Raw genomic sequence first — 27,291 nt, forward strand, 5'->3', positions numbered from 1 at the left:
GGAATCTTGAATTGATAATGATTATGGAAACTCTGGTAACATGTTTGTGTTTTTCAGTATTTAGTTTGTGCTTTTCTAGCAGGATTCCCAGTGGCTTTAGTGTCCAGACAGAATAGAGAAATTGATTTTTAAGGTTATAACAAATTCAAACACAGTCCACATAATAGCAAATGTCTGCTTTTTTTGTCCATGATATCTCTGGCTTGAAAGAAGATGAATGTCATTGCATGCATAAATGGTAAATACTTTCCAGGATCCACTTCACCTTTGCCCATGAGGTAGTTATTTTACATGTTAGTTTTCTATTTTCTGTCCACCAGTGTGTATTTTCTGTATGAATGAAGGAGCCAGAAGAAAATTGGATGAATCACCTCCGTGTTTCTTTCCCCAAAAGTCTTTAATTAAATTGGAATTAAACTGCGGAGTTCCAGCAACTATAAAATGTAATTATGTTATTTAGACCTTTCTTCCATCATGACATTAATCTGATTTAGGGCAGTCCTGCACCTCTCTCTTTCCTGCCACCAGTAGATACTTGTCTTAGCTTCATCTCTTGTTACCAGCACTACCGATGCTATGTTCTAAGCCACTAAAAAGAAATGGTTCGAGCTGGAAATGAGTCCATTTGCTAGGTTACTTTCCAAACACGTTAGTTCTTTCCTTTGGCATTGTCTGATGCAGTTATGCTACTCATTTGTGTGAAGTCTGAATAAAGGAAGAGGCAGAAATAATAATCTGGGAGAAGCAAGATGGATGGCTGGACTTCTCTTTCAGAGATCACTTGGAGCCGTGGCTTTCACATTACCCATTGGAGACCAGGCAGGCTTCTTAATGGAAAGATGTTTCTTGAGTGGTGTCTATAACTTTGCTGTGGATGGAAAGTATAGACCAGGTCACAATTAATTTGTGGTGCTCTGACCCTGAGTAGCTTTAAGATCTCTGCAAGTGGTCTGTGAAACCACTGTACTATTTTTTTGATATCCCCTCATCCCTGACACACAGTTCCATGTAATGGGCAAACATAATTGGAGCACTGCAGTCAGTAACAGTGGTTAGACAAATACTTGCAACTACTTCTGTTATAAAAGTTTCTGGTATCAGTGGGTTTTGGATTATGCACGCCAATACTTGCTTCCAGAAGTGCTAAGTGATAATCTTTGATTCTGCTGCCATTCACAGACTCATGCTTATGCTGTGATCTGGAACTGGCAATCTATCCAACAACACATTTTTAGTAAAAAAAATGTTTGATTAAAAAAACCCCTCGGACAATAGTGTTTGTCAAAGAATGATTCAGATTAAAACCAAATTCTGTGGATCTTGAGCATAACAGGTTTATGGTTTGCTCCCTTCCTGTGTCTTCCAATGGCATTTTGTCACTATTTCTGGAAGGCAAAGGATAACTTATCTTTTTCATCTTTATCTCCATTTGCATATCAATTCCCTGTCAGCTTCCTAGTTAAGTAAGAGTGTTTTCTCAAGTCTATATAATTACAAGATGATTGCTGCTGAGGGCATGAAAATTATTCGTGAGATTGCGCCTGCCTTTAGCTAGTAAGTGAAGCATCCTTAAGTGACAGTTTGCCCGTAAGTGTTGTGTGTGCTGGAATTAATGAAAACTTAACCAGCTGGCTCCTATTTCACTTTGTGCAGTTCCAGACAATGTGACATCGGTGTCAGCAGCTCTCAAGGTGCTTCCTATTATGCCTTGTAATGCTATTCTGCTACACAATACACTGAAGGAGGAGCTGCTTCTCCTGCCACATTATATGGAGGAGAGCAAGCAGATTCAATAATTGATATGATGCAGGACTGATAACATAGCTGGGTGCCTGAGACAAGCTGCTTGACTGCTTCAGCTAGCTGTGATCACTTCCTTTTCCCTTTCTTGGAAGAAACGGGCATTTAGCCAGAATGATAATCAGTTTAGGATAGAAATGTTTTTTCACTAGTTGACTGAAGAGCAGGACTAGGGGAGTCATACTACTTGTATGTACAACTTCCCAAGTCTGATGTTGTTGTCTTATATGGTATTTTTAAGTCATCTAGTGATATTTTAAATGTATCTACATTGAGGGAGGAAAAGTACTAAGAGCTGAATCCTTAGGCAAATGCCTTGTCACATCAGATGGGCCTGTGAAAGAAGTGGACAATCAAGAAGAATTTTGTGGTTTAATTGTTGCTCCACACACACATACATATACATATATACACACCTGCACCAGCCACTAGTTCTAAGACAAGAAGATGCATATTCTCTGAATTTATGACCTGAACAATGTTCTAAACTGGCCATCCAATATATCCTTGCTGCCAGTGTTCCTAGCTTCAAATGCAGGGCACAATATGCCCTAAATATATATTGGGTAAAATAGTGGGGATTAGAGAGTATGTCTGTTAATGAGATGGGACTGATTATTATTCCTCACAGCACCTGAATATATAATTGGTTGTGTGACTGATGCAGAAATACATGAATGCAAACTATTTTGCTGCTCATATTATGGTTCTTCTGTGAAGTATGTGAATTGTTCGAGCAAAACCCAGATGCTCATAAAGAGAATATAAAACCGGTGTAAATGCAGTCCCACCACAGAGCCATTTAGAATGCAAGTTAATGCCTGTAAGCTTCTCTTTCAGGTTCAGCCAGTTCTACTTTGCATTCTAGTAAGTTATTTCAATTTCTGTTGATACACAGGGGAGGCTGGACAGTTTGCCCGCTGTTTGGAACAGGGCCTTTCCTTTTATCCATGTTCCTGACTTGGGGAGTTTGCAGCCTTTGCCAGAGTGACTAGAGTGCAAAGTCACTGTTAGCAAAAAGAGTTAATAACTAATAAATCAGTGCATTATTTTTATTATTAATCAAGCATCTTTAATGGAGGAATACTCCAAGGTAGAAGATAGTTTCCTTTACCTATTAGTTACTTATAGCTTTCTAGATCCATTTATTGAATGTTTTTGGCATGTGGGTTACTTTTTGATTTACTTTTGTTTCTGGTCTTGTCATTCCACAGTGGAGAAATACTTCAGCAGCCTGTTGGTTTTGTTTTATTTTTCTCCTAAAGTTTCACATTAACAATATATTTTTACTGATAGCCTTGTCCTTAGGATATTTCAGTTATTTTACAGTGTATATTGTTTCTGAGTCCAAAGCAGATGGTACACAAATACAATCTTTAATGTTTTTCTACCAGATCCGAGTTTCCTTCCAAAAGGTTGAAAAGTGATTATTTGCAGGATTGTTTTTCACTATTTCTCTAGTACAATAATACTTTCTGGTTTTTAACAGGATTGCACATTCTTCACTCGGAAGGAAATCCTTCGGTAAGTAGATTGCATTACATTTTTTTCTTCATGATGAGTATGGAAGGGACTAAATCTTTTCTGACTTGTGAGGAAACCACATAAAGCCAGGTAGTCTGTGTGAATGAATGAGCATAGGATTGGCTCAAGGTACACTTACAGTATTTGAATGTGTCTAAGGAAACAGATGGTGAGCAGCTTCATGTCAATATCATCAACTTTTCTAGGGCTGAGCCATTGAGCAGCTGAGAGCCAGCAGCTTTCTATGAAAGGCATTTGCTGCCTTTCTGCTCAGTTATACCAATGAGTGCACATCCTTCAGTCAGTTCAGGGTTTGGTATGGGCTGAAGTGTGGGAACAACTGGTGGAACTTCAATTACAGAGCAGTGAGAATGTTTATGTCTGCACAGACTTTCCCAATCATAAATATTGGGATCGCTGTTTGCAATAGAAGGGACTTGGGTTTTTCTCAGTGGTGATGGACTGAGCTGAACTAAAGTAATTTCTGCTTATGTATATGCTGACTTCTTGCCCTGGATCTTGCTGTGGGTTCTTCACCTTCTAACCATTCAGATTAAGGATCTGTAAAAGTATGACGTAGATCTTGTCCTGTCAGTACCGCTGCTGTTTCTCGGAGGATGCCTGCCCCTTTAGGGAATGAGAATAAATCTGAGGTATGTATCTAGACCTTGGACCTCATAATGCTTCAGGATTCTCAAATTTGAATATCTTCTCAGCCATAAAAAAATGGGTTTTCCATAAACACTAGGAACTGCTTTGATATCAAAAATAAACATTGTCTCCGAGAGAAACATTCTTTGCCTCTGCTCTGTTGCTGTAACACTCAGGAAGACTGATTTTCAGGGACTGTTAAGTGCAAAAACTTACAGTCTGGCTTTGAGTGGAGTGCTTTATCTTTTGCTAGAAAAAAAAAGAGGTGGTATTTAAGCTCATTTCTTGCATACCTTGTTTTCATTACTCACAGAGGTACGGTATACTCCTCAGCAGTGCACAACATCTCTGAAACCACTATGCAGTAAGAGCACTACAAACCACCACCTAAGCTAGGATTTAATTTGGTCCAGGTCCCTCTTATAGAATTGTTATGATTTAAAAATCTAGTCACGCTGTTGGAGTACATTTTCATGACACCTAATGGTGTGACTGAATGAATTGCAATGTGTGCAGTGAGTGTGTCATAGCTGGCCCAAAGGTAAGCTCAGCTTAATCTAGGCTGGCTCCAGCGGAGATACTAGTGTCCACAAAAGTGAATTACCATAGTATGGATGGAACTTGTTTGGCAAAGCAGGTATCAAGCTGCCAACCTCTAGGAATGATGCATAATTGCCGACTGTGAAGAGCTATCATTCTGAGTTTGTGGCACCCTACAAAAAGTAGTGCAGCCTAAATAAAAATCATAAAATAACAGAATGGGTTGGGTTGGAAAGGACATTAAGAGCATCCAGTGCCAACCCTCTGCCATGGGCAGGGATGCCTTACACCAGACCAGGCTGCTACAAGCCCCATCCAACCTGGCTTTGAACACTGCCAGGGGTGGGGCAGCCACAGCTTCTTTGCGCACTCTGTGCCATTGTCCCAGTACCCTCAGAGCAAAGAATTTCTTCCGTATATCTAACCTAAATTTGTATATGTACTATAGCCCCAGTTTAAAGAATATGACATAGAATCCATCCAATTTTCTAGAAAGACTGTAACATTGGCCAGGGGAGAATGGCCTCAGAACTGTAAAATAAGGAATCAAAGTTGTAATTGGGTAACTGCTGTATCTGAATAGATCTGGAAAACATTCTTGATGTGAAAAATATTTCCAGACTGTAAATCTGAACCATCATGTGCAACAGAGAAGACATAGAAAGAGAACCTTGAAAAATACACTGTAAATTTCAAGGCAAGATATTCTAAAGTAATGAAATTAGAAAATGCCTTTGTATGGTCAGCAAAGCGAATTCATAGTATTGCAAAATCTGGCCGTGAACTGAAGAGTCGGCAAGTTCTGTTCTTTCTGTGGGCTGCAGTGGATCAAAAACTACTTGTAGAGATGTGTGACTTGGACAAAGTAGGTGAAAACTGACTGAAATGAAGGCATGTGGGACAGACAGAACCTGTGCTGAAGTTCAGTATCAGGGCACTGAAGGCAGTGTGTCAGAATAGTCTAAAAATAGCAAAAAAATGATCTGGATTTGCAAGTGTGTTTTACCTACCAATAGTCTGTGGTTGCTTGTTGGTGTATGCCATATTCAAAACCTGCTGCTGGACTGCATACTGGACCTTTGGTAATGGTAAAACAGGCCAGTGTACTTCAGTAAGTGAGAACACTCCATTGTCCTGCAGGACTGTTGGCAGCATAAAGGACTATCTGAGTAGAAGTGCATCTTTCTTTCCTCTTTGATTTAGGATTTGTGCAGTACCACAGATGCCACCGTGCTGGACACAACACTGTTTATCTCTTTCAAAACCATAATTTGAAACTGCATTTGCAGACAGATGATTTCTAATCTTCTTTTTCCCTTGCATGGCAAGTGTGACAGAGAAGAGAAGGTCACTGTATTTCATAGGGCTTAATGATAAGGCAAGCAGCATTGCATTATGGAAAAAATTCTTACGCTATTCAAGAAGAAGTGGATGCTTTTCTAGCTAAGAAAGCTTGACATGGGGACTGTGGGTGGGATACGGACTTGGGAATTGCAAGCTCCTCTTTGCTTTATTACTCTGAGCATCTTTGAAAAATTACCAATGTAATTTGTCTGTGTTAACTACGCTTAATATTTCTATGCCTTGTGAGTATGAGGATAATATTTCCTGTGTCTGTTTAGATTGCAAGTTCTGTCTTGATAAGGATCATGAGAACTATCTTCATACACTGTGTGCTGAAAGTGGTCTTAGCTGTGGCTTTTACATTTTATGGCACCTAAAAAGCTGTTCTAAGTGTTATTTGGGGCTTATGGTATCTCTGGGAGTTGTATTGTCACCTGGTACATCTGGTCATTGAAACAGAACAGCGAAGTGTTGAATGTGGCAAACAGTGTGCAAGTTAAACCAACCCTGACAGATTCTTACTAAGTGCTCTTTGTCTAAAAGGCATAGAAATATAAATGAAGAATTCTGTCTTGGTTTGCTTTTCTCTCTTCAGTAACATAAAAGGGCATGAGTGATGCTAATGATAACACCCCAAACTGTTATAATTTGTTGTGAAATTGAAATGTAACTTCTAATGAGAAATATGGGATAGCCCTCAGCTTGAGTGCAGAGAAAGCCTAGTAATGCATTTTGTATGTTGCAAATGAAGCTGTAAGGAAACAGTTTGTTTGCTGAGAAGAGAGCAAAGCATGCACTTAGACTCAATTACATTATTGATGTTAGGCTAAAGAAAACTTTTCTGCTTCTGGGCTGTGCATAGGAAATAAGGGAAGCCATTCCCTGCATGACTTTGCACCCTGTCTGTATCAAAAAGAGCAAACCCCAAAATACCTGTGAGAAGCAGTGCAGCCTTAGAATATGTTTGTGTAAAAGGGTATGAGATTAAATTAATGGGCTGTGAAAAATGAACACAGCTCAATATTAATGTTTGATTGTGAAAAGCTTAGAAGAATAAAATCATGAGAATAGTTCTGTAAAGGCCTAAAATCATGTAAGAAAGAATAATCACTCAGAATCATTGTACTTCCTCTTCTGCCTTCACCTCAGAACGTGATGTTTCTGCTTATTGGGAGCCTCTATACATAAGCAATTTATGATATGGCAGATAATAACACAATCAAAAGTATTTACTGTACACAAACTGCTGAATACAAATTGCTGTCTAGGGAACAGACTAGACGTGAGAGGTCTCTCTCCATGTCTGAGGTGAAGCTCTAGTGAGTGGGAATATGGTGGGTTATGACCCCCTCGGCTGGCTCGCCATCCATTAGCAGGAGTGGGAGTGATGGTACCAGGGAGGGGGCACAGCTGTGGAGGTGAGGGGGAAGAGATGAAGACGGCAGCTCTAATTCAGATCGATTCAAACTGATGTAAGCCAGCATGAGACTGCAATTAGGTGAAATGGGCTAAGTGTTTTTATCTGTCGCTGCAGGAAAAGTAGCCCATCAAAAAGCCCAAACAACAACAAATCTATTTTCTGCTGGTTTAATGAGCTGAATCAGCTCTCCAAGGGATCAGATGAGTGCTAAAGCTGGACAAGAACCAGAGTGAGCAGATGCAACTGAAAATGAGGAGAGTGCCAGTTTCAGTACCAGTAAGGTATTAGATTGGATTAGTCTAACTTGAGTGTATAAAACTTTGGTATCAGCATCAAGTTCAGTAAACATAAACACAGGCTGTGGCTGCAGGGGCTGAGGACTCATTATCCGAGTGTGGATAAACTGCAAATTATTAGGAAATAGTAGAATTTTTGAATTTAAGGTGAAGAAGAACTAAACACAGAGTAACGAAAATGGATGTAAGGAAAAATAAGTTAAGACTGCAGTGGTTTTGATGGTATGTGTGTGTTAGGGCTTTGAAAACATGCTTCTTTTCTTAGGGAGAATGTGGAAATTGGATCAGTGTGTAGAACTTCAGGACACAACCTTGGTGCATGGAAAGAAGCCAAAACACACTGGGAGACTTCCTAAGTGCCTAGAACATAATGCCTAGAACTTGCCCAGAGGCAGCCACTGTGCATTTGTGACAAGCAAATCTCTTCCTTTGAGTGGCTGCTCTTATGGATAAGAGAAAAGAAGCAGATGCAACATATCTTTATTTTCCTAAGGCCTTTGGTATATTCCTGTATGTGTTAGTCCTTTCCTACCTGTGTAAATGTGCTGATCTCTTGGCTAAGGTGCTACTGAACCTACTTAAAAAAGCTGTAAGAATGGTAGAATGGTGAGAAACATTGAGGTGAAGAGGGGTGCAGAAGCTGTGAAGATCGAGATGAGCTTTTTCTGCAGTGCTCATAGTGTTAGAGGAATTACTAGATCCAAAATGAACTACAGGACATTTACACAGTCAAGTACAGAGAACTGAGAAAAAATTTCAAGTACAGAATGCACTGTAACCAAAAACCCAAGGGCCGGTAGTTAGCTGGTCTGAGGAAAGCAAGCACCATTGTAACAGACACAAAACCCCCTCATGCCTTTGCAGAAAAGCGAAATGTGTATTAGGATGCATTAACCTCAGCACTGTCCATAAACCAGAATTCCATTCCAGTCAGCATTGTTGGGACCTCAGTAGCAAGAAACTGTCCAGTTTTGGGCATCACTATTCAAAAAAGTTTTGTTGTACTGGAAAACAGGAGAGAAACAGGAATATCAGGGGACAATTACATATGAATAAAGGCTGGGAAAACCCTTTATTCATGGCAATGCATGTGTTTATATAATGTGCTTCTCCTATTATTGTAAATGGGAAAAAATGGTTGAGTTGCCTCTTACAAGGCAGTATTACTCAGTATTGTAAATCTGATTTTCTAGCAGACCAGCTTTTTTTCCAGGAATAAGGCTCCTCTGTCTGCCAGCCCATCTGTTTTTCTTTCTCCCTGCAGACTAGTGTGATTTGGCAAGTACCCAAGCACTCAGACACAGGTGTTCTTGGATGTGTGTCCTAGCCAAAGAGCTTGGAATGTAAATTCAAGTTGTGTAGCTTGAAACTAACAACGCAGCAAGACAACTGCTGCGGGAGCATGGCACTAAATCACCAAGTGGAGCACCAGCTTTGAACCATTCTGTAGAAGAAAACCAGTAATTCTGTGCCTTCTCTGCCTGTTTCTTGGCATGTTCTTGAGGGGTGAAAGGTGAGGTGCAGAGGAATCCTTCTAGCCAATTGAGCTACAATCTGGGTTTTAAATCAGAGACCTGCCTGCGAGTGAAGCTGAGGAGATAAGCAGTGGTTCCTTCCAAGTGTCTGGAAAGCCTTCCTTATAAGGGAGCAAATGCAGCAAACTGGGGGCGTGCTTGTCCCTGTGGAACAAGCTGATCTGCAGATGGAGGAAGGGTTAGAACCCAGCTCCTGTTTTTGTAACATCCAATCTTCCAGTCTGGGGCTCTTAAGCAGAAAGAGGAAATTCCAACTTTGTCAGCTTGGGAAAAAAAGAAGTGAGTACCAAGAGAATAAAGTTTGGGGGAGCTCTATACCATTGGGAATCTTCCTGAGTTTACTGCAACACTACATAGAGAAAGAACATATATTCTGAAGCTGCTCCTCATCTTCTTGTTAATTATGCTTCTAATATTGTTATAAACAAAGTTTCTGTATCCTCCTGTACCATCAAGCTTTCATTTTACTGTATTTTAGTCAGTTTGTACCTGTTTTGCTAGACTCAGGGGAGGATAAAATAATGCTCAGTGTTGATGTGTATGGAATCTGGAGTACTGGCAAGTCCAGAGGAGGCCATGAGGATGATAAGGGGCTCAAGCACCTCCCGTGTGAAGATTGGCTGTGAAAGTTGGAGCTGTTCAGCCTGGAGAAGAGAACATAGCAGAGAGACATTTTAGCAACCTTCCAATATCTGAAGGGGACTACAAGGATGCTGGAGAGCATTAGGGACTGTAGTGGTAGGGCAAGGGGTAACAGGTTCAAACTTAAACAGGGGAAGTTAAGGTTAGATATAAGGAAGAAATTCTTTACTGTCAGGGTGGTGAGGCACAGGAACAGGTTGCCCAGAGAAGTTGTGAATGCTCCATCCCTGGAGGTGTTCAAGGCCAGGTTAGACATGTGGGCAACATGGTTTAGCATGTGGTGTCCCTGCCCATGGCAGGGGGTTGGAACTAGATCATCTTAAGGTCCTTTCCAACCCAAACCACTCTATGATAATAATCTTTTTTACCTCCTTTGAGGGTGACATTCAGAAGCCATCTGGACGTGGTCCTGGGCAGCCTGCTTTAGGTGCCCCTGCTTGGCACAGAGTTGGAGCAGATGGCTCTAAAGTCCCCTACAGCCTCATTCACTGTGTGGTTTTTATTTTTAATACTTAATCACCAGCAGTGGAGAGGCCTGGGAGCAGGATTTTCATGGTGCTTCAAGGAAGGAAAACCACTCCAACCTCGTTTTCTCTGCACTTACTATGCATCATGTAGTGAACAGCAGTTACATGCACAGAAAAGCAAAGCCTTCCTAAGTGCAGCTAGATCTTTTAGAATAAATTTATTATTATAAATGATCTGCCCCAAATATTTCTCATGCACAATTTCTCTTTAATTTTACTGCAGATGGTTCAGGAGGATTTTTACCTCGTATTGTCTGGAATGAATTTCTACTGCTGCATTGCAGAGATAAAAGAAGGCTTGTGATGTTAACTAAGAGCTGGCAGAGGGCTCATCTATCCACCTTTTCTCTTCCTTTTATGCTACCTTTTAACAACCTGATTTCTGTGTCCAGTTAACAACTTCAAGTGAAAGCATAGAAGGCACAAGGCATGCCAGTAACAGAAATGTTAACAAGTGCCTTCACCTTTTAACACCTCCTGCTTGACTTTCCCACTATTCTTTGTTCTTCATCCTTTCATCAAAGGATGGCAATTTAGTGAGTTGTGATTCCAGTTTCCATCAGACTGGTGCCTTCAGATGTGGCACCAAGTTTCCTGTTATTTTTGTTTTAGGTTCATATGGTAGGCCCCTTTCCCTAATAAACTGTTCTAAACTCCTGCAGTCCTTGGAGGCAGGAATTCACTGAGAGAATGCTGCAGTAGACGTTTATGCCTTAGTTACCGTATGCGACCTTTAACTGTTGCCAAAGCAGTTTGTGAATGTATAGCATAAATGTGAGACTCTGCAAGTACATTCCTTATGAGTTGCAGGCAGCCCCTAAGGCCTCTCCTTCCTCAGTTTCTCAGTCCCAGATTAAAGAACCTCCTTCTCTTGGAGCTATGGCAACTTCTTCACTGTGTGTGTCAGACTTATGGATATAAGTCTCTCTGGACCTGTTCCCCAGCTCTCCAATCACACATACGTCCATCTGCAATAATAGCACTATAGGACAAGAGAGCATGTGCACCTCAACAGTCTTTGCAGCATCAGTTGTAAATCAGTTCCCATCAATGTCTTTGCATCAGCATGAGGTATTCTGTTCCATGGTCTGCGCTATCCCATCTTGAGATCTGTCCTTTTCCAGGGCTATGGATAGGCTTGTCAGTGCTCTTTCTTGATGGTCTCTGGAGTGGTGAATTCTTCTCTGCATATTACAAGAAGTCCTCCAGCTGTTCTGCTGAACTCTGGCATCAGGACAAGAGCCTATAGCTTTGATAGTAGTGAATAACTGAAAGTGCAACTGAACAGCAACAAGAAAGTTTCTCTGGAGCTGCTGCTTCCCTAGATTATTCCATTCTGTACAGGCAGTCTCTGATCAGGTCATGCACAAGCCCTGTGTGGGACCGTTCATCAGCACTCATGGGTTTCTTTCATTGTTCTAAGTAAGCCATTTTGCTGTTTATTTTCCGTGAATAGGCAGAGCAATCTAGAATTTACTCCTGGGGATGGTCTTGATTGTAATGTTGAAGTCTGAGTGGATTCCTGTTATTTAGGAGTAAATTGGGTATATATTGCTGAATAAAAAAGTTTTCCCTTTACAACAGAAATCAAATGATTGGTACTATGAAGGCAGGAGGGTTGGTGAGATGTTTCTTAGGTTCTAAAGGCCACTTTAAAGCCTCTCCTTATTTCTAATCAGCGAGCCATTACAAACTTATCTTTTGTTTTCAGCACTCCTTTAGTGAAGAGTTCTTATTACAAAGGCTGCCAGCTAGCTATAAAGTGGTGTCACTCCATTTAATGGTGGTGATTTATGTATGTCAAGCCAAGGAAGCCTGCTCTGTGTTTTAACCCACCCACTGGTGACCTTGGGTACAATCTGATTTCTCTCAAAGTGAAATAGCAAATTAAAACAAACCCTGCAGGGTGTAAGCTTAGAAATCTCTTTTTTCAGGTCTGCACAGGTGCAGCTGGAGGCTCTGTTATGAGGTTGGAGACATCCCAGACAAGTGTGTCCAGCAAATACCCTCACAGTGTCACCCTTGCTGACTTCAGGATGCTACACCCTTGAGAAGTGGGGACAGACTCTGACCCACCTTTTACCATGTAAAATACTCAAAGTGGGAGAATGCATGTTAGCATAAGCAAGCAGTAAGCTGTCTGGAGGCAGTACTGTCTGTGCCTTGGTGGGGGTTTGTTCTGAACACAGCTTTTCTGGTTTTCATTGGTTGATGGGCAGCTGAAGAGATTTTAAACTTTCTGCTGCCTACAGGGGTAAGTCTTGTTCTGCCCTTACTGATTAGGTTAATTGAATACAAACAGTAAATCCCTATTTACTTGCACAGGCAATGCTGCAGTTGCAGCTGTGCAGTTACTTCAAGGAGATGACTGAAAACCTTTGTGTTTTCAAACACATCATCTTCCTGAAGCTCACTGCAGTTTCTGAAGTGTTAGTGCTTATTCAAGGGGGGTGGGAGGATGGGCTTGGAACTTCTGCAAGGGCAGTTTGAGTTCAGACTAGGTTAAAGTGATACAGAATCACAGCCTTAATCCTTGAATATAGTACATCAAGCTTAGTGGAGGGAAGACACTAGTCAACACTGCCAGCTTTTCCTCTCCTTCTTCCATGCAGATACATAAGGCATCCTGGAAACAAAGAGTCCATCCAGGAAGGTGAAGATGCTTCTGCATGCATCCAGAAGAATTGTTTTGAAGCGATTATCACTCCATGATCTGTAATCACTACTGCAAAGACAGTGACGCTGGTTGCAGGGCCTGGCCTTCTGAGCATATGTAGTGGTCTGTATGTGATAATAATGGCAATCTTCCCAAATCTATGTGTTCAGATGACACTGCAAAACCCCTGACAAGACACAAATGTTTCTGTGACGAGCTCTGACAGCTAAAGCAGCTTTAGGTTATTTTCAGAGATGCTTCTTGAGTAAAAGGACAAAAAGCCTTTCCCTCTGTAGGTCATAACTGCTCTGATGTATTCAACTCACCCGAAGTGCCTTCTGCTTCTCTAAGAACAGGAGAAATATTACAGCCTTTACCACAGAGGTTGGTTTATTTTCTATTTATAGTTAGTAATTGATGTTATTGAGAGATGTGTCAGAGCAGATAGTAATATGTACAGTGCCAAACAGTGCAGCACTGGGGAGATGGTTACTGGGTCTGACTCACAGCATTGGTCATGGTACTTGGTCCAAGCATGGCAGTGGCATGACAAATTGATGTAGTGGCGTATTGCACAAAGGTAGGAGGATTGTGGGTGTAAATAACCCTCATGTCTGCTGATCTTTACATTGTGGTATAGAATAATCAGAAATGCATCCAGTTTACTTGTCAAAAGGTAGGTACTCACCTAGTGTAATGTGGGTTACTCCAGTAAACAGAAGCATTGCTGAAACTCATGCAAAAAGACATGTGGCTTTCACAGAATCCTTTAAGAGACTGAAGCAGCTCTGTCATTTCTTTAACCTGTTATCTGCAAAATCTGGCCACTCGAGACCGGCAATCCAGTTTGCCGTAAACCAGTACATGGTGTCCCTGAAGAACTTGCCAGCATGAAGAGCTTTGAGTGGGAGAAGGTGTTACTACTTTTTGTTGTTCAGTCGGTTGGGGTTTTGCATTTGTTTTATTGTAAAGGCTAATGGAGCCTGTGCAACATATTGCATATTGATTTGGAACCTCAGGTATAGAAATCTTATGGCCTTTTTCACTGTGATGTTAGCTGATCATGCCATGTAACGAAGCTAGCACAAACAGAGTTGCAGGATCCTTGCAGATAAAAATGTGTGAAAGTATTTTGTGCTGTAATTTACTTTGCAGAAGTTGGGTCACAGCCACTTGCTACAGACTCATTTGGATGCTTTAGTGTGAAATCCACTCAGGTGGAAAGCACTTATACCTACAGATATCAGAGTGATTTGGTGAATCAATGGAAGAGTTAGTGGGAGGAGAACAGAGTACCAGAGCTGTCCTCAAATCTGCAGTTAGTTATTTGCAGGTTTTTGTGTTCATCAGAAGCCTTCCAGGTATCCTAGCAGAGTCCTGCTGAGCCGTGTGCTGGAAAGCTGTTTGCTTACAGGAGTGCCTGGCAACTCCTTTCTGCTCCTCTTCAGAGACAAAAGAAAGACTTTACTTCAAAGGGATGGACTGGGAACATATTAACAGATTTCTGTGAAAATAAATCTTATGTGCATTATGGATGTTTCTGAATAAAATAGAGGTGTAGAAACTGGACATACTAACATGTATAGGTAGGTATGTGTATTATGGTAAAGATGTTTGGTGGGGGAGTCGTTTTCTTGCTTTGGTTGTTTTTCCCCACCTTGCATCCCTGGGCCATGCATTTTCCTTTCTGACTGCAAAAATTGAGTTCTGTCAGCAGATGTGGTGGTTAACTTGGTGTTTCTGGCTGTGACTCCTTGCAGAAAGGAAAGAGGAATTTGTTCCATTATAATCTGTGGCAGCAAGCTAAAGGAACTTGTTTATCCTGTGTCCTTTTGCAATGTTTTTAGCTAAAATCTAATCCCTTCTGAGGGATACTTTGAATTAATTTTTTGGGAGATGCCTTCTGAAATGAGTGTATTTACATTGTATGGAGGTGTGAATGTGCTAGGCTAGGATCATTTTTCTTGATGGAACAGCAAAAGCTCATTGTCTGAAGTAGTAGGAAAACCCAAGTAATTGTACTTATCCTGGTGCCATCAGATGGACCCACTACTGGTGCTCCACCACAGTAAGAGGAGTGCTTTTGCTGGCCTTATCTGGGAAGACAGAGTAGATGGTAGTTCTAATGCAAAACCTAGCTGCTCTTCTAAGTGCCCTGCAATTAACATCACAAATCCTTCCAGCTGAAAAACTAGATTCTTCTTTCAGCTGCTGTAGAGTTTGGAATCATTTCAGTATAAATAGGTGATTTTCATTTCTGTGGGCAAGATGGTCAATTCCGGGAGCAAGAAATAAATGAAGGGTTTACTTTGCACTGATATTGCATGTTGTAAAGGGACCAAACGTTTGTCCTGAGAAAAGGAATGTCAGTAAGTAGCTGGTAGAGCTGTGGCTGTGTCCTCTCTTTGATCGCTCTCCCTCTAAGCCTTCATCCTTGAAACAAGATTGTTGCCTCACAGCAGATAGTGCCTGGGACACAGCATTGCCACCTGTCACATGCCTTACGAGGGTATTCCTTATGTTAGAATAATGTTACTTGCTCTGTAGATACTTGTTTCAAAACTTCTTACTTAATTTGGTGAGCATCATAAGAAGCTTTAATACTTCTGTCAAAATAGTACTGAGTACTAGGTCTCTGTGGGTCACAGTGGTGACAGTCAAGTGCTGCTTTATGCACCCGTAATAAGTACTTCTTATTTGTCATCTTAGGATTCAGTTTCTATTGTAGCACTGTGTTATTCCCAGCACTAAAGGAACTTTAAATTCCCACTGTTGTGGGTGGGGTTTTTTTGTCAGTTAATAGGTTCTTGTGATATGCTTGTGTTTCAGTAACAGATACTTTCCCACTACATTCCCAGACTTCTGTCACATGTTCATTCCCAGTAGAAATTGACCAAGCAATATTTTTTGTTGCAGACAAGGTTTCTTGAGAGTTCTTTATTGAAAACTAAGAGAAATTCCATTCCTTGCATTTTAGATTAATAGAACAAGCTTAGTAAACTATGAAACATGGATAACTTTATTCCAATCCCATCTGTGTTTTCTGAAACACATTATGAATCATAGAATAGTTAGGGTTGGAAAGGACCTTAAGATCATCCAGTTCCAAGGCAGGGACACCTCACACTAAACCATCTACCCAAGGCTCTGTCCAACCTGGCCTTGAACACCACCAGGGATGGAGCATTCACAGCTTCCCTGGACAACCCATTCCAGTGCCTCACCACCCTTACAGTAAAGAACTTCTTCCTTATATCCAATCTAAACCTCCCCTGTTTAATTTTGAACCCATTACCCCTTGTCCTATCACTGCAGTCCCTAATGAATAGTCCATCCCCAGCATCCCTATAGCCCCCCTACTCCTTTAAGATGCCCAATTCAGTGTCTGTATTCATAGTCCTGTTGGATGAGACAGACCAAATGCAGAGAAGTCTAATACTGGAAAAAGCAGTGAAGACAATCCTGGCAGTTAAAATAAGCAGACGTTGCTGGCTGGTGTGTTTTGAAATGATGCCCACAATGGTCAAGCTGTTCCAATGATTAATGTGTTATTTTCATGAAGACCAGAACACCATTTCAGTGTTCTGGCTTTAAAAGGAAAATCTATAGGTGGATATTTGATTTGAAAGGTTTGCTTTCCTTTAAGTGCTTTTAAGCTGGCTTTTTTCTGTTGTATTAGGGGCATCTTTGTAGCTGCTGTTTACAACAGAGAAATCAGTTGCTGGAGCGGGAAATGGCTATTGCATCTTGAATTACACAGTATTTATGAAATGTCAGGGTGAGCTGTGGTCAGCAGCTGAAATAGGCTTAGATCGGTGGATATTTAATTTCCTGTATGGCACGATATATTGCTGCACAGTGTAAAGACATGAGTTTCCTAAGATCCAGACAAAACATGTTTCTGTGTTCCATTTCACGTGATGTGTGGCACATCATAATCATGCCCAAAGAGATGCTGAGAAAAGAGATGCTTGTGGATTATTTCCTCCTAGTTTTAGAAATTTATTGCCCTCGTTAATCTGAGATAGCTCAGTTTCATGTGGGACTGACTGAGGGGCTGCTGAAGGTAAAGCTGTAAAGGTGCAGGGGTTGGTGAGATATTGCCTGCTGTATTACCAGTTTATGTTCTGCTGTTTCAAACATATTAGTCTTGATTTGCAGTTGATAATATACCTTGTTTTGTGACTTTTTTCATTATAACACAAAGAAAAAAGCTTTTAAATATATATAAATAGCACATGTGACCTAATGAGAGACCAGAATACTCTGTGTTAGTACATAAGGCAGCAAAATGATTGCTTTCTGCCCTAAGCAGTTTGAGAATTACATGTAAGACAAAATTTTCACATATGATAAAAGTTACAGTTTATAGTACATTACATTTATGATTTCTAAGTTTTCTGTGAGCAGCAACTACCTAATCTTTCCTATTCTTCTTACACATATGGTATTTCATAGAGGAATGGCAGGTCATACCTTCATGCTGATTATATCACACTCAGCTGTGATCCTTGGATTATACTCACAGTGTTAGTACATTGGCCCAGGTCTACTTCTGTGCATGTGGCAATATGTACAATGCTTAAATACTATATACAGGGAGTGTGTGACACCACTTAGTTACGTACCTCAAGTTACACATGAGTGTTAGTAGCAGTTACACTAGATACTGCATCAAAGCCCTCTTTGTGTCAAAAAGATGGGAATTCGGTGGGCTCAGACTTGTCACTAAAAATAATGAGAGCTGCAAGACAGATCTGTGTCTGATTACTGTATGAATGGAATTGGTTACTTAAAATTGGTTATTGGCTGTTTTCTTTCTGCTTGTTTCCAGGTTGCATGGCCGATACCATGAAATGGCACCAAACGTTGTGCCTATGGACTATACAAAGGACCCAGATGTTAAACTACCTATGCAGCTTATAATAAACATGCCTGAGCTAAAGGTATCACTTCTGACTGCTTACAAACTGTATCTTAAGTTATGCAGCTTATCTGCCAGAGGTTTTACCGTGTGAGTTAGATATCCTGAAGCAATGTGGCATGCTGAGGCCTACCCTTTCCTGTTACTGTTCAATAGCAAAACCAACCACAGAAACAGAAAAATATTTAGGTGGATGTCTGTCTTGCAGAGGTAGTCAGGGTAGATGTTAAATGAGTAGGAAATATAAATCTAATGGTCTTTCCACTTTGCATATATTGATCCTTAGAAGCCAGTTGGATTTCTGTGTGAAAAGCCGGTTAGCAAGCAGAAGTTCTTATCTCGTTGTGTTGACAGGAAATTTACCAGATGATTTGTTATTATTTTGTCAGTTTCACAATTTAATGTGGTTTTAATGGGACAAATATCTCATTTATTTTTTAAACAGTGCATTGAACTCTGGTTTTCTTTCATGGATGCCAATTATTTGACAGCTTTAAAGTTTTATCATGTAGATACAACTGTTTGTTCACTGTTACACTTGCATGAAGTATTATTAAGCTTTTTAAGAGCCATGACATAAAAACCTTGAAACTGATGGCCTTCCACTTCATTTTAATGATTTAGAAATTCTTCCTTAATGTTGTAAGATATTGAATATGGCGGGGGGGAAGCACAGCCATAACCATTCAGATGTCTTATAAATGTTGAGCATAAGTTTTGTACAGCACAAAGGTTTGTATTGCTTTTCCTTATTATATAAATAAGGAAATTAGGCAACAGGCAAAATGACTAACACTTGTAAAAAATGCCCTGTGTTTTAGTTACCTCAAATTGAGTTCCATGTGGAGATAGCAACAAAGATTTAAAACTCGATTATCTAAAATTAGATTTAAGATGTAATTAGCTATCAAAACCAGTAGCCTGCAAGAAGCTGCTAGCACAAGCAGACCTAATGAGGCCCTCGGGCTGTATTCTGAAGTCTAGTGTTAAATGACTCAATGGAGCTAAAAGTTAGGAATTGGAATGCCTGATCTAAGTCCTTTTTGTATGACATCATGGGATCACGTTAAGACATCAGCAGGTGAATAGAGAACAGTCATGCACAACTTTTCACAAGGACAAGGAGGTATTCCATGAAATTATGTACAGCCAGCTGCCGTAGTGTGGATATATCGAGGAATTCATTGCCACAAAGCATTTTGGCAAAGACAGCATTAGTCTGCAAAAATTACTTAAGTGCTTTTTGGAGCAGAATGCTACAGATTGCTTCTGGGGAGATGTACACAGTGATCCTTCTGATAGCAATCTCTAGACCTGCTGGATTTATTCTTAATGGCCAGTGAGATTTATCGAAGATGGTTTAATCAAAGGACTGCTTTTAGCTGTTACTTGGAACCAGTCATTTGAAGCTTACCAGCTAGTACAAAAGGAAGAAGATGGTTCATCTTGAAATAGGAATATTTGCCTGGCTTACTGAAGTGCTCTTACGTTGGATGGGCAGCTGTATTAAAAATGCAAATCAGTGTTGTATGGAATACAGTACATGGAAAAATTACTAATGGTCTTAACTATGTGAATATAAACTATGCAGCTTTTTCAGTAGCTGGGAGGATGAAATAGTATTGTCTAAATATGTGGGAGCATCTTGAAGTATTCTGATTGTTTTCAGCCATTTGTTATTTTTACTTATGCATAAATATTGAATTCCTCTCTTTGTGGTAAAATGTATCATCCCCAAGTGGTTGTGATTCATTCATCCATTACTGCAAGTGGTTTCATCTCTCTGTCATGTCTGCAACTCATTCACCACTGTAGCATCTTAGGTGCTTCTACTGGCACTTCTGGAATAGACAATCAGTGTTCTTTAAGTTTTATGTTGTTATCTCTAGGATATTGATAGTGCAGTATGAAATTCTCTGTCTCTGTTACGTGACTTCAGAGTTGAGCTGCTGGGTTAGTGGGAGTTGCCTTGTGAAAAGTAAAGGCTGAGTTCAGTAAGGAAGGTGAGAAATGATAATCACACGCATTCTTTTTGGCTTCAGTGATACAGGATTCAGCACTTAAGGAACAGCTTATTCTGTGAAGACTTTAGACACAGAAGATAACTATATTTGCAAGGAAGCCTGGTACTTCAGATGAGAGAAATGAGACATTTTATACTGGACTATGATTAGATTTTTAGATACAGGAGCATATCTTGCTATCTCAGCTATCTTAGGTGGTAATGATAATAGGCTTCCTTACAGGTTTCCATATGTGAGTGGATCATAATCTATCTTCTTGCATGACATTAAGTCTTTGAGGCTTTCTGACCCTCCTTTAGCAGATGTCTCCAGTGTAATCTAACTTCATTTTATGAAAATAACAGGACAATACTTAATGTCAGATTTTATACTAAGTCTCTCCCAGGTCTCCTAAAGCTGTGGAAGAACCTTGGAAATATTGCTGTCAAACTACTCATTTTATTTCAGGAATTCTAGCAGTTCATAGAGAAAGTGCTTTCAACAGCTAGTGAGCTTGTTTCCAGTAAAACATCAGTTAGAGGAGGGTGGAGCTTCCTCTGTAAATCTTTCAAAACATTTGACACTAAAAGATATTAAAATGCCACCTAGAGTCTCTGTTATAAACCACAGCCAATCTGGTCATGGAGCATTTCATACCTGCCCAGATGGGAGAGGACAGGAAGAGTCTTTCCCCTAGAGTTCATTTTCCAAGCTATCTAGGTAGTAACTTTAGCTCATATATATGAAGTAAAAAAATACATCTTTAACCTTTGCAACTTGACCAGAGCACTAAATAAATCGTTAAGGTGGGTTTTTTCTTTGGTATATTTTCATCAAGGTGAAGACAAAGCCAACATTTAAATCTTAAAATAGAACTAAATGAACTAAATGTCTATTGAATTCTAATAAAATTAGTGATAATTTCAATGCACCTGGCTTTTTTCATATACACATTACATTTCTAGGTACTGGCAATGCTGAGCACAATACCACTGCACATTCTGACAAATGGATAGAATCAGTAATGCACTTTTCTAAATTAGATTCTGCTACTCTAAAGAAAGATCTTTACCTCAGGCATTAATGTTTTGAGCCATGTTTTTTTGATTTAAAAAGAATAATAAAAACCCCAGCTGATGCTCACTTATTTCAATTGGTGATGAATTATTCACCAGCTCATGATTCTTAAAAGTTGAAAGTCAGGACAAGAAATAAATAAATAAAGAAGGGGCAGATGCTTTAAGCTGATTAGATCTACCATTACACTGAAGTTACCAGAGCTAGTTTACTCCACCTGCTTCAGTGCAGTCTCCGTTCTCTAGTTTTGACAATCTTGGTTACACAGTCTAATAAAATAAGGGCATATGGGCTCCTGCGAGATTGCAGCAATTAATACTGCAGAATTGTAGCAATGATGTGGGCTGTTCAGGATGAGACCGTGTAGAAAGCAAAAGCATCTTTATTTCAAAACAAAACTGATTTCACTCACATTATCCCATCATTCCCACAGGGCGAGATGCAGGAATGTAACCTGATGACAGAGATCACATATGAGTTGTATAAGTGGGTGGCCATCTTCTTTGTGACACATCCATCCCTAATTGTCTGAATCTTCAAATTGGTGTGTGGCCCATCTCTGGTTATTGTAGTGTAGAGCAATTCTGTCAGGAGCTGGGCATAAGAGAACTTCCTGGAGGGGAACCATTTTTGTTTCATTCACTTTACAGTCCATTGCTTTCTTTTTTAGGCTCATGCAGTATCTTCATTGATCCTCACAGGCCTTGTCATTAGCTGCAGCAGTGAGTGAGGTAGTTCATAAATCCACATGCTACAGAAACAGGCTGACCACAGAAATCGGTCAGGAGAAAGAAAGGACACACAGGGAACAGTGAATTGATTCACACATTTCAGAAGCAATGTTAGCACCCTATTTTTGGTAAGTCTAAACATGAATGCATGCGAGTGGCTCTAAAATAAGATGAAAGCACTTCCTGCACTTTAAATAGGATGGAATTTTAGAAGTGAGTTCAATGGCTCCACAGTTTCCAAGCTTTCCATGTAAAGGCAATGACACTTGAGGGAGCAGGTTCATTCTTCCCAAGCCCCTGCCCCTGCTCTGGCTAGTCTTTTCTGGCAGCTCATCCCAACTTCCTCGTGTCTGCATCCAGTTAGTTATTTCTAGTACAGTTCTCATGTCCCCAGCATAAGAAAGACCTGGAACAGCTGGAACAAGTCCAAAAAGGGCCATGAGCATGATCAGGGGGCTGGAGCAGCTCCCATACAAAGATGATAGGCTGAGAAAATTGGGGCTGTTCAGCGTCGAGAAGAGAAGCTGCCTGGAGACCTCAGAGTAGCTTCCAGTGTCTGAAGGGGCCTACAGGGATGCTGGAGAGGGACTCTTCATCAGGGACTGTAGCAATAGGACAAGGGACAATGGGTTCAAACTTAAACAGGGGAGATTAGGTTAGGTATCAGGAAATTTTCTATCTAAGACTGCTTTGTGCAGTAACTATCTTTGCTAATGTCAGTGGGGTCTTATGTTTAAATACAAAAGAGAAAATAATCATCATGTTTCTGTAGACGTAAAACTGAGAAGCGTTTTGTAATGACTGTTCAGCATCTCTACCTCAGTTACCTTGATCTGTCTTACAACTTTATGTGCAACCTTTTATTTTCAAAGCACAGTCAGCTCGTGAAAATAGGATACAGTGCTTTAATTTGTCGAGCTGCAAAATGGATGGGGCAAAAGGGCAGCTCAGTTCTTTCCTAGAGCCTGTGAGGGAAACTAGGAAAAAGGGGAAAGTAACAAGTGGCTTGATAATTTTTACCTGTAATTTTAGGAATAAACCCTATAATAATTTCTTAGAAAACTAATGACTATGTGTTGTTGTATGCGTTCTAAATATGTATGTTGGGATAGGTGCTATGTGACGTTCAAAAATGTATGTCATGTGTTCTCACACAGTTATCTGAGTAGAGAAAGTGATGGCTAACAAGATGGATGGAACATTTAGGAGGATTATCCAAAGCCACTACAGCAGCATCCATCTGCAAAACAGCAGAGTTTCAGCTGTAACAAAGTTCTTTATTGTTTCTGCCTCCCCTCTCATTTTTATTGTGAGAGGACAGAAGTAGCTTTTTAAAAAGACAAGGGTAAATTTCTAGTTTTAAAAGGATTCCTTTTTTAAACAATTAGTGCTTGAGGGAAAGCAATCTATGAAGGAACAGTATCATTTTCTTCTTTACTCCCTTCCCCCATAGCTTTTCCTTTAAATATGATGGAGCCCTAATCTGTGCTCTTTAGAGCAGAGGTAATGAAATTACAGAAAGGATGTGAAAAGTATCTGTGAAGGTAAGCTAATACTTTCCGTTGTGTAGGCTGCAGATATACTGCCTGAAGACACATAATATGAGAAAGTTAAAGGAATCAATATGGGAAAAGATTTTATTTTTCATTTAGGTTTTAGACCTAAGCATGCTTCTTAAATAACTCTTTGCCCAATAGATCTCTATTGAATTCCTTATTAGTTCATCCGTATTTTCAAGATCTCTCACATGCCAGATAGATGATTCATCTTATGCCACTGCAATATGCTTATTCAGTCAGGGAGCTCATGCCCAGCATTTCTAATGCAGAAAGTCCTGGGTTTGATACGCACTGCTGATAGGGCCATTTGCATCTGTGTACTCCCTGTTTGTTACCCAATACTGCCTCTAAGATGTCACTTTACAACTGTTACCATGGCACTTAGTTTGATGAGGTTTGTTCCAAAGAAAGCAATATATATTTTAGAAATAAAGATGACTTTTCTAATACATTTTCTCATTTCCTCTGATGGTTAGTAATCTCTAATATTAAATATTTAACAGACACACCATTTTCTTTCTGTCTTTTTAGGAAGAAAATATGCCTTTTTCATGTATTTCAGCCCAAATTAATCTTACATTGGGTTACTAATAAGAGGACAATTTGAAACAATAGAACCCACTGTTTTGCACTGTGTATCTGTATGCATATTCCCACCAAAACAGGCATACTTCTGAGCACTCAAGTCGTATACTTTAGCCTTAGCAACACTCACAGATGCACATCTGCTCTGCCTCCTCTACATATGGCTCACACGATGCGAGTGATCATTACGTATCCTTTTACAGCAACTTTCAGCCATCTTGGCTGATTCTGGAGTGTTGTTTTTCATTCTAAGACTATAGAGAGACATGACCCTGCTGCTTTTTTGAGCCTGTTGTTTTTTCATTTTCAGGAATCCCTCTTTTCTATTCTATTTAATGTCTGAGTTATTTTTATTTGTCCTGGTTTTGTCTATCTGAACTGTGAGCTCAGCCTTACGTACTCAGCTCGGAGCACAGTGAGCTTACTACTGTCATACCCTTTGAAATCCATAAACATGCTCCCTGTTGTGGAATTTCTTCTGTAATGGAACCCTGAAGGAGAATTTGAATTTAGTATTGACTGCTTTAATGGACTGTCATTTGATCTTATGGCTTTGTGGTCCCTACTTCACCTATCTGTTAGAGCAGCCTTATTCCTGGCCATTGTCTCTGCCAGAAAGACTGGAGAGATCTTGGCTTTTAGTAGTGAATTTTGAATCTTAGAATCATTTAGGTTGGAAAAGACCTTTTAAGATTGTAGAATCTAACCATTAACACAGCACTGCCAAGTTCACCACTAAACCTTGTCTGTAAGTGCTGCATCTACGTGTCTTTTAAATACTTCCAGGGATGGTGACTTGGCCACTGCCCTGAGCAGCCTGTTCCAGTGCTTAACAACCCTTCCAGTGAAGAAATTTCTCCCAACATCCAATCTAAACCTCTCCTGGTGCAGCTTGAGGCTATTTCCTCTTGTCCTATCACTTATTACTTGAGAGAAGAGACTTGACACTCACCTTGACCTATTTCTCCTTTCAGGTAGTTGTAGAGAGCAATAACATCCCTCCTGAGCCTTCTTTTCTCCAGGCTGAACAAACTCAGTTCCTTCAGCCCAGTTCACTTTACCAGCTCCACTGCCCTTTTCTGGACCTGCTCCAGCACCTGGATGTCTTTCTTCTGCTAAGGGGCACAGAACTGAACACAGTACTCAAATCCTGACTGTCTTAGGGAATTATGTTCCCAATGTCTGTTTCTCAGATCTCACCCATCCTCAGAAGACGGACACACACACTTAAGTGGCTTGTCATTAGATGGGTATTTGCCTTTTTGGCAGACTCCAGTTGGAGTCTTTTGGCACACCTTCCATTTCTCTTAGAATTAAGCTTTTGTATGTTATGCTTGTCTTTTAACAAGAGTCCTTAAAATTTTTTCATTATTTGAGGCTAAAACAAAATATATCTTAAATGTTATCTCTGTGTAGGTGACAGATTTCATTATTCCTCCAAGTTCCTGCTTGATTCAGTTGAACACCTTTATCTTCAGCTCTTGTTGTAAGCTGCTGCACACCATTTAACAGTTGTTGAATTTCACTTCAGAGGCAGCTGCATATTAGTGCTAAGTAGCCCAATTCTTGTAAGGTACTTTGTGTTCCTTTAAGGTGAAGAATACTAGATAAATATAAAAACATCAGTCTGTTCAAGTACCTTTGCTTTGGACATGCTGCTTGTATTTTTTTTAGTCTCCATGGGTATGCAGAAAATGTTTTCTATAGATGCATCTATTCTGCATGTGAATTATCAAGGAAGACTTGAAGTAAAGTGAAAAATAATATTTTCTGGTCATTTACCTCAAATAGAGCTGTTTTATGAAATTTCCTTGAAAGTAATTGGATGATTTCTGAATGCCTGTTAGCTAAACTTATATGAAAACCAGAAATTAAATGGATAAACAATCGAGCTCTGAGCTTTCACAATACTGCTTCTTCTAAAGCCCAATAAAATGGTGCATGCATATTAAAAACAATGAACATGATATGGCACCACCAAAGCTGCTTACATTTATAGGACATCAATATGTTAGTGTCTTTGCTTCAGATACGAGCTGTAGAACAGCTTTGATGAGGTGCTGCTCACAGCCGAAATGATGTTTGTGCAGTTTGTTCATTTTCAGCTAAATTCATAGAATCCTAGAATGGTTTGCATTGGAAAGGACCTTAAGATCATCCAGTTTCAACCCTCTGGCATGGGTAGGGACACCTCACACTAGACCATGTTGCCCAAGGCCCTGTCCAACCTGGCCTTGAACACTGCCAGGGATGGAGCATTTACCACTTCTTTGGGCAACTTGTGCCAGTGCTTCACCACCCTCACAGTAAAGAATTGAATAGATTTTCCCAGTTTTATAGACGTAGCTATAAATTCATTTTGGGTTTTCACATAATTGTGAGAAGGATGTCTTGTTACTGTAAGAATATTGGGTTGGGACTTCAGCGTAATAAAGCAACTTATGCTTGCTTGTGTGTTTATGGTTTTAGAATATTGTCTTATTCAGGATAGGTTCGACACCAACTTGGCTGATAGAGTGCTAGAAAGACATCCTAGTATCATCTCCTGCAGAAATGAAATTTCATTTAAAACTCTGGAGTCTGTGGTCAGTTCAACCAGAGGTAGGATATTGATGTGTATGAGAGTGAAAATGGAAGACTTGAATATTCTACTGGGTTGTGACTCCACATCCTTAACAAACAGGTTTGGTTTGGCTTCTGGTTGGTTGATGGTGCCACATCAGTCAGGTGTGGAATGCAGATATTTGGTTTCTAAAGTGGTTTCATAAATAATATTTGTTCCTACAGCCTTAGGTCAGGTGGCATAAAGACCCCATTCTGTTTCACTGGCTTTCCACCTTGTCTCCCCATTTCCTTCCCCTCCTTTCATGCCCTGTTCATATGTGCTATCTTCTTAATGTAGGAGCTGTAACTCTCCTGACCATGGCAGTCTTACACCCTGTCAGGAACCTGCTATATGCAAATGATCTTCACCCTCTTAGTATCTTTACCCTTACAGTTACAGAGCATGCATTCCACACAGGGAAAATGAGGTGAGCATCAGTTTAGAGAGAATGAATAGCAATAGAGCTGAGAAAGCCTGGGTAAGCAGTGGTACTGTGCAGCAGCATCTTCTGCTGACAATTTCTGCAAGAGCGTAACAATAGACATTTTTAGATGGATTTTGGAAGGAAAATAAAGTTGTCTTTAAAGAGCCAACCATGGAGTGAAATACTCATTAACAGGGGACCTGCGGGGTTTTGACCTTCCAAATACTAAACCCAAAACATATCTGTCTCTCACAGGAGAATCCCTTCAAGGAAAGAATTGTGGAATCTTTCTCAGAAGATGGAGAGGGGAGCCTCAGCTTCAATGACTTTGTGGATATGTTCTCTGTGCTCAGTGAAATGGCTCCCAGAGAGCTTAAAGCAATCTATGCCTTCAAGATCTATGGTACCGTATTGGGATGCTTTTGTGTGCCTTCTTCTTTTGAAGTCA

General features: G+C 40.2%; 1 protein-coding gene across 9 annotated transcripts in view; it reads left to right on the forward strand.

Moving 5' to 3' along the window:
- CIB2 (calcium and integrin binding family member 2) overlaps positions 1-27,291 on the forward strand; it is a 45,438-nt gene that overhangs the window by 12,656 nt on the left and 5,491 nt on the right. For 4 of the 9 annotated variants that reach the window (XM_062625714.1, XM_062625680.1, XM_062625697.1 and 1 more), the window contains exons 2-4: positions 3,290-3,324; positions 17,770-17,881; positions 27,099-27,246. In XM_062625714.1, the coding sequence (XP_062481698.1) occupies positions 17,792-17,881; positions 27,099-27,246 (238 nt within the window). In that variant the 5' untranslated portion in view covers positions 3,290-3,324; positions 17,770-17,791. Of the gene's footprint in view, positions 1-3,289; positions 3,325-12,213; positions 12,366-12,443; positions 12,534-12,844; positions 13,320-17,769; positions 17,882-27,098; positions 27,247-27,291 lie in introns of those variants that run through there. The other 5 variants (XM_062625723.1, XM_062625688.1, XM_062625707.1 and 2 more) reach the window with 4 other exon arrangements.

The sequence above is a fragment of the Pezoporus occidentalis genome, unplaced genomic scaffold (genome assembly GCF_034315485.1).
Source record: "Pezoporus occidentalis ecotype Australia unplaced genomic scaffold, CSIRO_AGI_Poc_V1 ctg11, whole genome shotgun sequence".
Lineage (NCBI taxonomy): Eukaryota > Metazoa > Chordata > Aves > Psittaciformes > Psittacidae > Pezoporus > Pezoporus occidentalis.